General features: G+C 43.4%; 1 protein-coding gene across 2 annotated transcripts in view; it reads right to left on the bottom strand.

Annotated features, from left to right (window-relative positions):
* The window catches only part of LOC126474630 (G-protein coupled receptor 143-like), a 130,344-nt gene that overhangs the window by 90,557 nt on the left and 23,256 nt on the right, over positions 1 to 16,531 (bottom strand). For both annotated transcript variants that reach the window (XM_050102112.1, XM_050102119.1), the window contains exon 2: positions 15,780 to 15,891. In XM_050102112.1, the coding sequence (XP_049958069.1) occupies positions 15,780 to 15,891 (112 nt within the window). The remainder of the gene's footprint in view (positions 1 to 15,779; positions 15,892 to 16,531) is intronic.

Genomic DNA, 16,531 nt, shown 5'->3' with positions numbered 1-16,531 from the left:
TCTGCGGAAAAAATTTATAAAAGTCAAATTTCTTTAGCAAACAGACAAAAATAACTTCACTGTTCTGCAAGGCGATTAATGCTTGACAGTCAGAAAATAAAATCTGAAACTAATGACATCCCGGAATTATGTGAATGTATTTTAATTCATTTGATAGCTTCCGACTACAGATATTCATTTTGTTTTCATTTCACGTGAGGGTAAACGAAGGGGAAAAAGCAAAATCACTAAATGTTAACACGAGTCAGTGGAGACTACCCACTATAACTCAGACTGCTCTAGGCATCAGCCCGGATCTATGATATTTGCGAACCGGGTCAATACTAAAAAAAAAAAAAAAAATTTGAAAAATATGTTCACCTTGTAGCGCACATCTTTCTGAAAAGTCTGAAACGTAAAACGTGTGTTCAAGGAAATGTAAGACATGTTATTTGGTCTTGAGCGTGCCAAAGTGCAGTGCCACGCCTCTTCACAAAGTATTCTTCTATCGCACGTCACTGTATTTCGCTCTGAGGAATTGAAACGCGTATATTTTGTAATGGATGCCATCAAACTATTGAAATGTCCTGTGGTGCCTCTCCTGCTCCCAGTCAGCCGGTTTGACAACCTGCCCCCCACCCCCTTTAAAAAAAAATCTCGCAATTAATAGCGGATGGGATTATCTGTAATCGGGAGAACAAGAACTCTTCAGAAAATTTGCACTCTGTGTTGCCTATTAGCTAATAACTTGCTGTTTTGTGTGACAAAATTAAATATAGGATACATAAAACCAATAAAGACAAGCAAGAAAGTACACATTTCTTCAATCCTTAGCTCCTAGCATTTTTTTCTCTCTAACCTTGCTACAGCTTTACATTGCGTGCTTTCCTTTTTGCGAAAGAATCTATTACCTCATCAGAGTTCGTCAAACGTTTTGCTACATGAAAAATCGAAATGTCGTTATCTAATACTGAAAAAGCTGTTAACACAAATAATACCCAAGACTGGTGTGGTTTCTCGATCTGATTACGTCACTGTCTGCTAGATAAAACAAAATAGGCCTTTCAAATATTGCAACAATTTTGTAACACACGCCAAATAAACGAGACTGTTTTGGCACAACTGGCCATTTTTATAACACGACAGAATATAATTCACGAAGTACCGATATCAAATGCCTATTAGGCCTACAACAAGCAAAAAGGTTTATGTTAGGAAATAGTTTCACATTTTATTCATACGTACCAGCTTCTCAAGCATGAGATCGAAAAGTAGTATTAAGAAATTTTTATACAAATTTGGAATTGTCTTATTCTTCCATAATTTCTGTGATGACCCTGGTTCTTCTCCTTCCTCGATCTAACAAACAATCTTGTCATCATCAATTCTGTAGTTATTCCTGCCACTGTCAAAATTTGTTCGCCGATTAACTTCACTAACCCTGCCAGAATCACAGGTTTAGTTATAGCACGATTATTTTCCGGTTAAGCGTCATTACGTGTTCGTACAACACGTTTTCCGCGCTACTTCCAGAATAGAACTTAAGCGGCTGCTAATCGGGGACTGTACAACTGGTCCTTACTAGTGTAGCGATCTGGCCAAAAATTTTCTGTCAAAATTTCATTTTCTTGGATACACCTAGAAGATAATACGTAATCTTTTTCACCTGTTATTCCTGTCAGTCGTTTATTTCCATTCTGGTGGTCTGAATCTATGGATTTCGCTAGTAATTATAACAACGCTGATCATTCGCAAAACCAATCAACCACATAATGAGTCAGCAATTGGCATTCACTCGTACGGCTTTACTCCACTCAGCTCGTACAGCCCTCTCCCCTTTTGTCTGCGGAAAGTTTAGTCTAGATGCGACGAGGGTTCTCCTGACAGACACATTGCGTACACTATGCACGCATTCAAAAATCAACATGGTTCATTCAGAAATCTACTTAAAATGTGTTCAAAAACCAATAGGGTTCAAATGGCTCTGAGCACTATGGGACTTAACATCTATGGTCATCAGTCCCCTAGAACTTAGAACTACTTAAACCTAACTAACCTAAGGACAGCACACAACACCCAGCCATCACGAGGCAGAGAAAATCCCTGACCCCGCCGGGAATCGAACCCGGGAACCCGTGCGTGGGAAGCGAGAACGCTACCGCACGACCACGAGATGCGGGCAAAAAACCAATAGGGAAGAGTTTCAAAATCATATGAATAATCGACAGACAAACGTGCGATGGATGCTAGCTGCTTTGTGAAACAAGTTTTTTCCCCTCAAAAATATGAATTTGGCGCCCCCTTTCCCAGTAGCATCTAGCTGCTTGCACAACCAACAGCCACATTGCTGTAGCCAGAAGCGGGAGAATCTACTGCTCAAACGCGACTCAACTGCTAAAACGAATCTAATGTAGACCTAAACAGTTTTGACTTCACGCTCATCGGAGGCAATTTGTTGTCATGAAGCATTGCATAGTCTTCCTAAAGCCTCTGACACATTTTGCTGTTGGCAGACGCTTGCATGAGCACTGTGTGTCGTCGTTGTATATGGCGCCTTTCCTTTGCAATTTAAGTTATCTTTGTTTTACTCTCTCGTTAATGTTTTGTTGTTGAATTATTATTCTGTAGTAGCGGGATACAATAATATCCTTTGTTAGAGTATCGGTTCTAACCACTTAAAATTAAAAAAAAAAAATAATTGCAAACTAAAACAATGAAAAATCCCTGGAGTTCTAAAAAAAATCCCGGTTTTTTCCCGTATGTCCCGGTCGTATACATCCCGAGTAATGACAGTGAACTGGTATACACTCTTACTCTGCACACTGAGTGGCAGACTGGTACATTTATAAAAGTAAACTAAGTACTGGACAAAGACCTTCCTAAGACATAGAAAAATAGCATGAGTGCCACCCCCTAACCCTCCCCCCCCTCCCCTACACACACACACACACACACACACACACACACACACAACATAAATGGCCGCTCATCTCCGGCTGCTAAGGCCTGACTTCCAGGGGACTTTACATGTGCCTGACTGCCATTTCGACATTCTCTAAATGGTGAGTAGCAGTCTACCTATTTCAGTGTATTATTTCACTGAATTTTTTTTTATTTTAGTAAAACACTTTTCTAACTGAAGCCCAGTAGTGAAAAGCTGTAAAGAAATGAAAACTGTATGTATATGAATGAAATGTGGTAGGAATTAATGCAGCAAGCTCAATTAAGATTACAATGAGGGAGAAAAATATATTTACCTAACAAATCAACACACATGCTGACTTATGTATGAATTTTAAATATCTAAAAACAAAGATGCTGTAACTTACCAAACAAAAGCGTTGGTACGTTGATAGAGACAATAAAAAACACACACACAAATTTCAAGTTTTTGCAACCCAAGGTTGCTTCACCAGGAAAGAGGGAAGGAGAGGGAAAGACGAAAGGATGTGGGTTTTAAGGGAGAGGGTAAGGAGTCATCCCAATCCCGGGAGCGGAAAGACTTACCTTAGGGGGAAAAAAGGACAGGTATACACCGCACACACACAAATCCATCCACACCCACGTGGAATGTTCCCCTCTATTATTAATGGTGATTATCACTTTGTTGACAAGGCACAGACAAATGTATATCTAGGTAATATTTGTTACTTAAAAAGTGTTAAATACACCACATAATGAAACAGTTTCCTCACATACAACACAATAATGGAATGGAATACTGGATTAGAACGAGATCTACAGTTATAATAATGGGAGACTATAAAAATATCTGCACATCAAGTATGATGCTTTCTCTAATTCCCTCCGTGTGTATGTTTCATTTTACCTTCTACAACCCTCTCAGTATCTCACTTGCATTATCTATTACGTATTTATTTCCACACTTAATTTTTTCTCTAAAATGCTAGTGTACTAGTGAGACAGTCAACTGCCAGAGGTTACTTACTGAAATATGCACTTATGGGGCTGTCATTTATTGTGGTGAATTTGTTTACAGCCGCGAATCATAGTTATTATGCTGCAAAAAATGCTTTGTGAGAGATTTATCCAAATACTGGAGATAATACCATCATGAAATTTTGATTATATTCAGCGAATTTATCTCTTTACAGAACGAGAGTTGCACGAAAGATAAAATCCGCAGATTCAGTGGCCTATTAATGAACAACTGTCACTGGGACCTTAAACCAAATGTCATAATCTACTTCCTGCTGTAAGATTACAGCTGCATATTATTAATGAGGATAATGGAATGTAGTATAATTAAATCAGCTGATGCTCAGGGAATTAGATTAGGAAGTGAGACACTTCCAGCTATTTGGGGAGCAAAATAACTGATGATGGTTGAAGCAGAGAGGATATAAAATGTAGACTGGCAAGGAAAACGTTTCTGAAGAAGAGAAGGTTGGTTGTTTGGTTTAGAAGAGGGGAGAAGGGACCAAACTACAAGGTCATCGGTCCCTTGTTACTAATAAAACAATGCCACAAGTGTGAGAATAAAATGGACAAGACATATAACACAAAACGGAAAGAAAGGAAAAACCACAAGACTCAAGGAAGGCAACGAACACTAAAAGGAACAAAAGAGGACAAGAAATCAACAGAGAGACACTACAGACAGAAAACAGTAAAACAAGAAAGCAGATTACAGTGGCTGGTCGACCACGAGAATAAAAAGGAAAAGCTAGCCACTCTGCAACACATTAAAACTTCCACCCTAAAAGCAATAGGGTGGAGGACACAGTGGGACAAAGGACATGCGCTAAACCCTACACAGAAGTATAAAACCCACTCTCACGGATAAAACATAAAACTAAAGCTGCTGCTGAGACATCGTCACCCAACACCGAAGGTAGGGAGCTGGCAAAGTTAAAAGTCCTCCAAAGAGCGGCTAAAAGTGGGCAGTCCAGCAAGAGATGGACAACTGTCATTAGGGAGCCACAGCGACACAGAGGTGGGTTCTTGCGACGGAGTAGGTAACCCATGCATTAGCCTTGTATGGCCAATGCGGAGCTGGTAGAGGTCAACTGATTCCCTGCGAGAGGACCGCATGGAAGACTTCCACACATTTGTCGTCTCCTTAATGACACACAGCTTGTTGTGCGTACTGTTGTGCCATTCCATCTCCCAAAGCCTGAAAAACCTGCGCCGTAAGACAGAATACAGGTCAACTTAGGAGATGCCCATCTCCAGAAGCAGTTTCCACGTCGCCTGTTTAGCCAGCCTGTCGGCAAGTTCGTTGCCTGGGATTCCGACTTGTCCTGGGGTCCACACAAACACCACTGAATGACAGGACCGTTCCAGGGCATAGATGGACTCCTGGATGGATGCTACCAGAGGATGGCAAGGGTAGCACTGGTCGATAGCTTGTAGGCTGCTCAATGAGTCAGTACACAGGAGAAGTGACGTACCAGTGCGTGAGCGGATTGTGCTCAAGAGCATGAGGTACGGTCGCCAGCTCTGCAGTGAAAACACTGCAGCCATCTGGCAAGGAGTGCTGTTCAATATGTCCACCATGAACATATGCAAAGCCTACGTGACCATCAGCCATCAAGCCGTCGGTGTAAACCACGTCAGAACCCTGGAACACGTCAAGAATCGAAAGCAAGTGACAGAGGAGAGTGGCGGGTTTAACGGCGTCCTTAGCGCAATGCAAAAGGTCCAGACGCAGCTGTGGCCGAGGTGTACACCATGGAGGCCTAAGTGAATGGACCGCAAGTAGATGTGGCAAAGGGAAGGACTCCAGTTTGGAGGGAAGGGACTGCACGCGAACTGCAATGGTTAGCCCCAACCTGGGCTGCTGATGTGGTAGATGGGTCACTGCAGGCAGGAGAAGGAGACAGTAATTTGGATGCTCAGGAGAGCTATGAATGTGTGCAGCATAACTGGCGAGCAGTTGTGCACATCTGATCTGCAATGGAGGAACTCCAGCCTCCACCAGTACACTGGTCACCGGACTCGTCCTAAAAGCTCCTGTCGCTAGTCGAACCCTGCAGTGGTGCACAGGGTGGTGTAAATGTAACACTGAGGGCGCTGCCGAACCATAAACCACACTCTCATAGTCGATTCGGGATTGGACGAGGGCTCTGAAGAGCTGCAGCAGTGTATAGAGATCCGCACCCCAATTGGCGTTGCTCAGGCAAAGGAGGGTACTGAGATGCTGCAAGCATTTCTGCTTAAGCCAACAAAGATGAGGAAGCCACATCAATTGAGCGTCAAAAACCAGTCCTAAGAATCGATGTCTTCACTACAGAGAGTGGATAATCATGTAGGTAAAGAACTGGGTCCGGATGAATGGTACAGTGCCGACAGAAGTGCATGACACACAACTTCACAGCTGAAAACTGAAAGCCGTGGGCTACAGCCCATGACTGTGCCTTGTGGATGGCTCCCTGTAGGTGCCGCTCAGCAACATCAGTACTGGAGCAGCAGTACGAAATGCAGAAGTCATCTGCATACAGAGAGGGTGAGACAGACGGCCCGACAGCTGCTGCTAGACCATTAACGGCCACTAAAACTAGAGATACACTAAATAAAGAGCCCTGTGGGACTCAATTCTACTGCATATGGATGAGCTATGGGAGGCACCAACTTGGACACAAGTAGTACGGAGTGAAAGGATGTTTTGGGTAAAAATAGGGCGCGGGCCCCGGAGACAATGTGGCAAGGATATGATGTCACCAGCTCAGGTCGTATGCTTTACGTAAGTAAAAAAAGATGGCAACCAGGTGTTGGCGTCTGGAACAGGGTGTTCAGATGTCAGACTCGAGGGACACAAGATTATCAGTGGTAGAGTGACCCTGGCGGAAGCCGCCCTGACATGGAGCCCATGTGACTCCAGGACCCAACCCAACCGCCAACACACCATATATTCCAGCAGCTTACAAAGAATGTTGGTGAAGCTGATGGGCCAATAGCTATCCACATCAAGTGGGTTTATACCAGGTTTGAGCACTGGAATTGTGGTGCTCTCCCACCACTGCGATGGAAAGACACCATCGCACCAGATCTGGTTGAAGAGGACAAGGATATGTCGCTTGTAGTCAGATGAGCGATGTTTAATCATCGGGCTGTGGATCCGATCAGGCCCAGGAGCTGTGTCGGGGCAATGTGCTAGGGCATTGCGGAGCTCCCACTCTGTAAATGGTGCGTTATAGGATTCACTGTGGGGTTTAGTGAACGAGAGGACTTTCCCTTCCAGCCGCCATTTGAGAATGCAAAAGGCTGTGGGGTAATTCTTCGACGCAGAGACTCGAGCAAAGTGCTCGGCAATCGCATTTGTGTCGGTAGATAACACGCCATTTATGATAACACTAGGAACACCTGTTGGGGTCTGGTAACCGAAAAGACGTTTGATCTTTTCTCAGACTTGGGAAGATGATGTATGGCACCCAATGGTCAAGACGTATCTCGACCAACACTCCTGCTTCTGTTGTTTGATGAGTTGGCGAATGTGGCCACGGAGCCATTTAAAGGCTATGAGGTGCTCCAGGGAAGAGTACCACTTATGCCACTGTAGAGCTCGCCGACGCTCTTTAATTGCTTCAGTGACTTCTGGCGAACCACCAAGGGACTTTCTTACACCGGAGGCATCCTAAAGAGCGAGGGATTGCGTTTTCTGCTGCAGAAACAATTGTTGTAGTCACCTGCTCCATTATCACATTGATGTTATCATGTGGGGGAGATTCAACAGTGACAGCAGAGGTGAAAGTTTCCCAGTCCGCCTTATTTAAATCCCATCTGGGCAGGCGTTCATGGGCCTGACACCGGGACAGTGACAGGAAGATGGGAAAATGGTCACTACCACACAGGTCATCATGTGCTCTCCATTGGATAGATGGGAGAAGTCCTGGGCTGCAAATTGATAAATCAATGGCTGAGTAACTACCATGAGCCGCACTGAAATGTGTGGCGGCCCCAGTATTTAAGAGTCAGAGGTCACACTGAGACAGTATAGTTGCAACATATCTGCCTCGGCCAGTAAGCACGGTGCCACCCCACAAGGGGTTACGGGCATTAAAATTTCCCAGAAGTAGAAAAGGTTTAGGGAGTTGATCAATCAGTGCACCTAATACATTCAGGGGTAATGCACCATCTGGAGGAGGATATACATTGCAGACAGTTACTTCTTGCGTCATCCTTATTCTGACAGCCACAGCGTCAAGAGGAGTTTGAAGGGGCACAGTGCCACTACAGACTGAGTTTAGGACATAAACGCAAACTCCACCTGACACTCGATTACAATGGCTATGGTTCCTGTAATATCCCTTATAGCTGTGGAGGATAGGCATCCACATTGGCGAGAACCAGGTTTCCTGGAGGGCAATGCAGACAGCAGGTGTAAAGCTTAACAGTTGCCGGAGCTCATCCAGGTAGTGGAAAAAACCACTGCAATCCCATTGGAGGATGACGTCATCATGAGACTGGGAAGGCATGGAACATTCAATGAGGCAGTCTACACCTCAGAGTCACCTGCTGCTACCGACTTTTTGCCTGAGCAGTCTATATCCACTGTGGCTGAGGGTCTGGCGAGATCTAGGTCCTCAGCGGACGCCAGAATCTCCACCCCATCCTCAGACGCAGAGCTTGTATGTAGTGGTGGTCTGGGTTCCACCGCAATTTTCTTGGTCTTAGGGGTCTTCTTTTTGGATTTCTCGCTACTCCTTGGGTTTCCCTGGCTGGGAGGACTTCACTCGCTCAGTCTCCCGGACTGAGGATGAGTGTGAAGCCCTATGACCAGCTGCTTTTGAGCTCTTCAGTCACTGGTGGGTGTCATCTCTCCCACAAGCAGAAACTTGGGAAGGGAGTGTCCCAAGGGACCCATTCCTAGTGAGAGGAGCTGAAGAAGTGGAGACGGACATCCCCAATAGTTGGTGATGTTGCTCCCGAAGTAGGTGGTACGGGATCCACATGGAGGGAAATGCCCCTCACCATCAAAGGGGCAGGTGTAGTCTTCTGGCCCTGAGAGGTGGCGGGTTAGTGGAGCTGATGGTTCCAGAACTGTTGTAGCAGTGGCATAAGATGATGTCATACATACAGGATGCAGCAGGTGTTCAAATTTTCTTGTAGCTTCAGTGTAGGTCAGTCAGTCCAGGCTCTTGCACTCCATGATTTTCCTTTCTTTCTGGAAAATCCAGCAGTCTGGCGAGCAAGGCGAATGGTGCTCTCTGCAGTTGACACAGATGGGAGGCAGGGCACATGGAGTATTGGGACGTGATGGGTGTCCACAATCTCTGAGTGTGACACTGGAAGTACAGCTGGAAGACATATGGCTGAACTTCCAGCACTTAAAGCACCGCATAGGGGTAGGGATATAGGGCTTTACATCAAGCGCTAGACCATCACCTTGACCTTCTTGGGCAATGTATCGCCCTCGAAGGCCAAGATGAAGGCACCGGTGGCAACCTGATTATCCCTCAGTTCCCGGTGGACATGCTGGACAAAATGCTCTAAATTGGCACGCGGCTCAATAAGGTCCCTGTGAAATATGATATCCTGGGCCATATTTAAGATCTTATGGGGCGTGATGGTTACAGAAACATTCCCTAGCTTGTCACAAGTGAGTAACGTCCGTGACTGGGCAGAGGATGCTGTTTTGATCAAGACTGACCCAGATCTCATTTTGGACAATCACTCCACCTCCCCAAACTTGTCCTCTAAATGCTCAACAAAAAAACTGAGGCTTCATCGTCATGAAAGATTCTCCATCAGCTCTTGAACATACAAGGTACCGGGGTGAATAAGATCCACTGCCATCCTTAGCCTGACATTCCTCCCATGGTGTGGCCATGGAGGGGAACGATTTGGGGTTGTACTTCTGTGCATTGAATTGAGCCTGTGAATGCTTAGACTGCTGGTGTTTTACCACCAGCAAGAGATGATGGACTACGCTTCATCGCATGTCATCCGCCCTGATGCCACTCGCTCTGACCAGGGGCCCTCCCCACTGGCACCACCCAGCTGCAGTGAAGGCCACCTGGCAGGATGGCCATTGCCAAGAGTCCCAATGCCCCAGGGGGATGGGCATCTACCCCTAGGCATATGTGGGGAACTAACGGCGCAGGCATCATCAGAGAGAACCCTGTGTGGTCAGGGAACTACAACCAACAGGGTACATGCCAACCCCACCACAATGGACTGGCTAGCATGCTGGATATCAGGTGTAATGAAGTCCATGGTCATCGTTGACGCAGAAAGCGACACTGCATAGTGCATGGTGGAAAACGCACCCTGGAAGGTGTCCTCGCACAAGAGATGGAGAATGAGCAGGACTGAAATGCCATGACAAGAAAGTGGGCTAAAGATCACAATGCACGATGGACACAATGCACCATGTAAGGCGCCCTTCCCCAATTGGCTCGCTCTTCGGGAAAATTTAGAAAGATGGTCAAACCCGACAGGGGACCATCACATAAAGGCTGAAACATGAGAGACTCCTTTTAGTCGCCTCTTATGACAGGCAGGAATACTTTGGGCCTATTCTTACCCCCAGGACCCACTGGGGGAGGAAGAGAAATTTACTAACATCAAGTATAGATTTAAGTGTCAGGAAGTCTTTTCTGAAAGTATTTGTATGGAGTGTAGCCATGTATGGAAGTGAAATATGGATGATAAATAGTTTAGACAAGAAGAGAATAGAAGCTTTCAAAATTTGGTCCTACAGAAGAATGCTGAAGATTTGATGGGTAGATCACGTAACTAATGAGGAGGTACTGAACGGAATTGGGGAGAAGAGGATTTTGTGGCACAACTTGACTAGAAGAAGGGATTGGTTGGCAGGACACTTTCTGAGACATTAAGGGATTACCAATTTAGTATTGGAAGGAAACGAGAAGAGTAAAAATCGTAGAGGTAGACAGAGAGTTGAATACACTAAGCAGATTCAGAAGGATGTAGGTTGCAGTAGATACTCGTGAGATGAAGAAGCTTGCACAGGATAGAGTAGCATGGAGATCTGCATCAAACCAGTCTCTGGATTGAAGATCACAACAACAACAACAACAACAACAACATTGTCATTTATGTCATTCTTAAAATATTTGTGTAATGATATTTGGTTGGTTGAAAGTTATGTGTTTATGCGAAAGTGTTGCAAAATCTCTGGAGGCCTATAACACTACTTAAGAATCACATATCAAAGATGAACAAAATTACAGACAACTATATCCAAATCTAAGCAAAATGTACCTTTCATTTGATTTGGTTCTGCAGACACCTCTTCTTTCACATCATACAGGGTTCTACTGTTCAGAAAAATTTGTGTTACTCTATACCATACATATTTAAATATACTTCAGTAAAAAATAGCAGTAAGTGGTCTACCACATAATTAGATTATCAAACTGAGGTCCCTCCTCTTGAGAAATGCCTATTGCCCTCTGCAGACATACTCAACAATCAATTTAGCTGTGATTGTTTTGGTTTAATATACAAAAATAAATGAAACACAGAATATACTGTTCTTGTGATGGTTTCAAATATGAGCAGCCTGATTTTATTTTCCACATGACTGTCACTGTAATTTCAGACAACAAACTTCGACTAACATTTCAAATGATCTTATGCTGGCACATCATCATCATCATCACAACAATTCATTCAGACGAGTAAATTATTGTCATTTAATGTAGTGACCAAGTTATCTAATTTGTGGCAATTGCCTCACTGATGATGACTGATGAGGTTCTTTCACATTTCTCTTTCTTCTCGTGACCATTGCTGCAAGTGCCCTCTCTTTCAAACTACCTGCTGTAATCTGTCTTTGTTCCTTTACTCTTCACAAACTAGCACATTTGAAGAAAGCAAGCTTCCCGATCATAAGAAGGTGCTTACTTTAGAGCATGAATGAAAGAAATGAAACTATGGGTGTATAACAAAAAGTTGTGTAATTGTAGATGCCTCAGTTAATTTTGGACCTTACAACTTGTTTCAGATAGTATCTCTTTATTTTAAAAACAAAAAATTAGGATGCAAATTTTATTTATGTTTATAGTTGTGAAACCTAAATGAATGTTAAAGTCAATTTCTAGTGCAGACTTACATTTTTTGAACAACATTTAAAATAAAAGAAAGATAAAAGTATATTTTTCAGTTTACCAGACATTATAAGCTTGCCACATGTTTTCTCTATGTATGATTGTACGGGGTGTAACTAAATTACCTTTACAGACTTTGAGGACTTGTAGTGGGGGCCTACATGGTGGAGTTTAAAATAGTTACCCATGTCTGGAAACATACTATTTCCCCACTACACGCAAAGTACCCCAACGTAGATTGCTCTCCGGCTCCTGCTGCTTGTTGTCTGAGTTCACTTTCAAGTATGGCTCAATGTGACAAACATCAACATCAAAACAGATATGATACCACCATACCATGTTCCCGTACACATGATAACCAATGCCTGGTCCTCGAGCATCCACCACAGATATAACCAGTGCCAGTAGGTCTTCCTCAGATGCCACAGGGGTCTCATAAATAAAGAATTTCATGTGACCCAACAAGTAGTAATGTAGCAGACAGCAGGCTCAAGTTGGGAGAATGTACAGGCCAGGCAGTCGGGCTAGTATGTGCGCAGCTGTGGGTTTTCATCAGGCCAGATGTGACTGTTATGGGAACTGGAACACCCTTCCTGGTGGACTTGGCTTCATCTGTGAAAATGATCCACCGTGGGAAATTGGGCTCATCCATACAGTGGTGCAACAACCACCTGCAGAAATAAGTTCATGATGCAAGATCCTTTGGCTGCACTGCATCTGACTTCTGTGGGTGCTGCTGCTAATCATGCAGAACATGCCAGACAGTTTGATGATCCACATTCCCTCTACCTGCTATGTTCCTGGTACACATCAAGTAATCTTCTGCTGCATGGAGTACAGTATCTTCAAACTCAGTTGTGCACTACCACTGTGGAGAACCAAAGTTGGCCTTGCTGTTGGTGAATGCTCACTGGTATACCATAGCAAAGAGGAAGTGCAAAGGTGCATGGCGGTGTGGAAAGTGCATAACTCACAAATGACAAGCAGCTCTCCCATTGCACCATGTTGGAGTATTCTGCAAACATGTAGTTTACCATGGTCAACAGCAGCAAACAAAAAATGAAATGTATGACAGCTTGCACTCTGTGCTGTAGGATGGCTCTGAGCACTATGCGACTTAACTTCTGAGGTCATCAGTCGCTTAGAACTTAACACTAATTAAACCTAACTAACCTAAGGACATCACACACATCCATGCCCGAGGCAGGATTCGAACCTGCGACCATAGCGGTCGCTTGGCTCCAGACTCCAGCGCCCAGAACTGCATGGCCACTCCGGCCGGCCTGTGCTGTAGGAATGATCACTACTGTACAGTAGTATAGTAAGAACAAAGACCACAGGCACAACAGGAAGTACAAAGCTTCCTGGGGAGATCACAAACTCAACTGAATGGCACGTAAATAAACCTGCAGTGGGCATGAGACCCTAGACAGTGGAACCAAAAATGCAGGAGATTTGGACGTGTGTTGTGGTATTTTGCGTGTAGCAGGAAAATGGTACATTTCAGCACATGAGTTCCTATGCTAAACTTAACTGTCTTTGTCTCCACTACAAATCCTCAACTACTATAAAGGTAATTTAATTACATCCTGTATAAAGTGACTGATACTCTACACATGCAGCACTTTCAAAATATACATGTTGCACAGAAAAACTTATGATGCATTTTATTTATATTGAGCAGTGGAAAGAATTAGTATGTTTGCAAATCATACTCACATTACTCATACAAGCTATAAAAACGTGAACTGTAGTTTATTATGTTTGTTTTAATGTAGTTAACTAGTTTTTCTTCTACACTGATGAGCCAAAGAAACTAGTACACCTGCCTAATATCATGTAGGGGCCCCAAAAGCAAGCAGAAGTGCCACAACATGACGTGGCATGAACTAGACTAATATCTGAAGTTGTGCTGGATGGAACTGACACTTGACACCATGAATCCTGCAGGGCTGTCCATAAATCTGTAACAGTATGAGGGGGGTGGAGATCTCTTCTGAACAGAATGTTGCAAGGCATGCCGGATGTGCTCTATGATGTTCATGTCTGGGGAGTTTGGTGGTCAGCGGAAGAGTTTAAACTCAGAAGAGTATTCCTGGGGCCACTCTGTAGCAATACTGGTCCTGTGGAATATCACAAGTGTCCTGCTGGAATTGCTCAACTCCATCGGAATGCACAATGAACATTAACGGATGCAGGTGATCAGACAGGATGCTTACGTACATGTCCCTTGTCAGAGTCATATCTAAACTTATCAGGGGTCCCATATCACTCCAACTGCACATGCCCTACACCATTACAGAGCCTCCACCAGCTTGAACAGTCCCCTGCTGACATGCAGTGTCCATGGATTCATAAGGTTATCTTCGTATCAACATACATCCATGTGCTCGATACAATTTGAAACGAGACTTGTCCGACCAGGCAACATATTTCCAATCATCAACAGTACAATGCTGGTGTTGACATGCCCAGGTGAGGCATAAAGCTTTGTGCTGACACTTGATGGTCCAGCATAGAAATCTGCAGCAATTTGTGGAAGGGTTGGTCATATGGGAAAATCCCCACTTCATCGCTACCTTGGAGATGCTGTGGTCCATCACTCGTGCGCCAACTACAAGACCACACTCAGACTCACATAAATCTTGATAATCTACCATTGTAGCAGCAGTAATGGATCTAACAACTGTGCCAGACACTTCTTGTCTTATATAGGCGTTGCTGACTGCAGCGCCATATTCTGCCTGTTTACACTTCAATGTATTTGAATACACATATTCTTTGGCACATCAGTGTATATTTGCTGCGACAGATCTGAACAAAGGATAACGATGAAACTGGTAAACATAATAAAGCACATATGTGATCAATGGCTGAAAATAATTGTAGCGAAAGTAACAGAAAATAAGTTGTTGTTCTGTTCCACCACCTAGTGTTTCCAAAGTTTAGTTGTTGTTATATCTAAATGTTGTATTCCATGTTAAATGCATGACTTTTGGTAACAGGTGTTTCTTAATGGACAAAGTATAAAATATGTAGAATGACTGGTGAACTGTAAAAAAAGGATCTAATCTTACCATGATAAAAAAATAAATGCAGAGGGAGTGCAAGGTTGGATTGGGGAAGGAATTTTGATGTATCTTCACAAAGAAACCATCCTAGCATCTGTCTTACACAATTTTGGAGGAATTATAGGAAACCTGAATCTGTATGGTCAGACAAGGATTTGAACCACCATTGTCATGAATATGAGAGTTCAGCAGACATTTGGTGACAGTGTTACAGTAATAGCACAGAAAACAAAACAAATAGCAGTAAATACAGCTCTGCTTGATGACAAAATAATTATCTGTTAATGTTGCACAATCTAAGTGTAATAAATTTGTAACACCTGAAAGAATAGATTCATAGTACAAGTTCATGAATCATATAAGAAATACAATATTTACAGAGAAGAGCTACTTACTTTCATATAATAATAGTTAATAGATGAATTAACAACAGCTGAGTTGAAACTGATACAAACTGCATAAAATATCAGAATTACAAGAATGACAGCTGGATTGGCATTATGCAATATTCATTATCTGAGTTAGTACCAGATGTGCAGTAAAATATAGATAGATTAAGCTTCAACAGCATGTCAATAATGAGGTCACTACAGTGAAGCACAAGCTTTAATTGGACAGGAAACCGGCTATGGATTATTCCAAGGAACCTTAAGTGATTTAGGGAAACCACAGAAGCAGTACAATAATTTACCTAATGATGCAAGGAAATCAGCCACTGCTAACCAAACCACAATCTGTCTGCCTCGAGTTGCAGAAACTGAGTACCATCTGTGGTTAAGACTTGTTTCTTTGCGAGGTATCATCTGCAAATAAATTACAGATTTATAAATGTGGCATTCCTTAGCGTTAACTAGTGTAAACGTTAAAAATTATACTCATAACATATTCAAGAGATGGTATTAATGTGTTGTCTATAATCGAAAATGTGTGTGTGTGTGTGTGTGTGTGTGTGTCAAGGGGGTGGCATGACTGCTCATAACCCCAGTGCCAGCAGAGGTTGCCAGAGTAAAAACTCCTCGGTGGACAAGTTCCTATAAAGCTGAGTGTGCCACAAACTAAATTCAGTTTGCATATGCCTATGAAGTCTGTTATATATATCACAATAATACCATGTTGCTAGCCTTCCTTTTATTTTGGGACTACTATTTGGGTACAATTGGTACTCTGTATTTTTCTTGAGAAAATATTGGCTTTTCTATAAGGGGAAGTTGGATTGTAACATCTCATGTGAATTAGCTTTCCTCTCATCCAGGCTTATACCATATATGTATGTATGTAGGTACTGAACTGGGGACCTAGAAACGAAGGAGAGGCTTCGTCCCCACTGTAGCCTGCAGTGATACACAACCCCACAACAGGCTACAGCAGTCCACTCACCCCACCGCCACCCTACACTGAACCTATGGTTATTGTGCGGTTTGGGTCCTGGTGGACACCCCCCCC

This window comes from Schistocerca serialis, chromosome 1 (genome assembly GCF_023864345.2).
Source record: "Schistocerca serialis cubense isolate TAMUIC-IGC-003099 chromosome 1, iqSchSeri2.2, whole genome shotgun sequence".
Classification (NCBI taxonomy): Eukaryota; Metazoa; Arthropoda; class Insecta; order Orthoptera; family Acrididae; genus Schistocerca; species Schistocerca serialis.
Note: the sequence above shows the minus strand (reverse complement) of the source record. Positions and strands in the feature narration are given on the sequence as shown.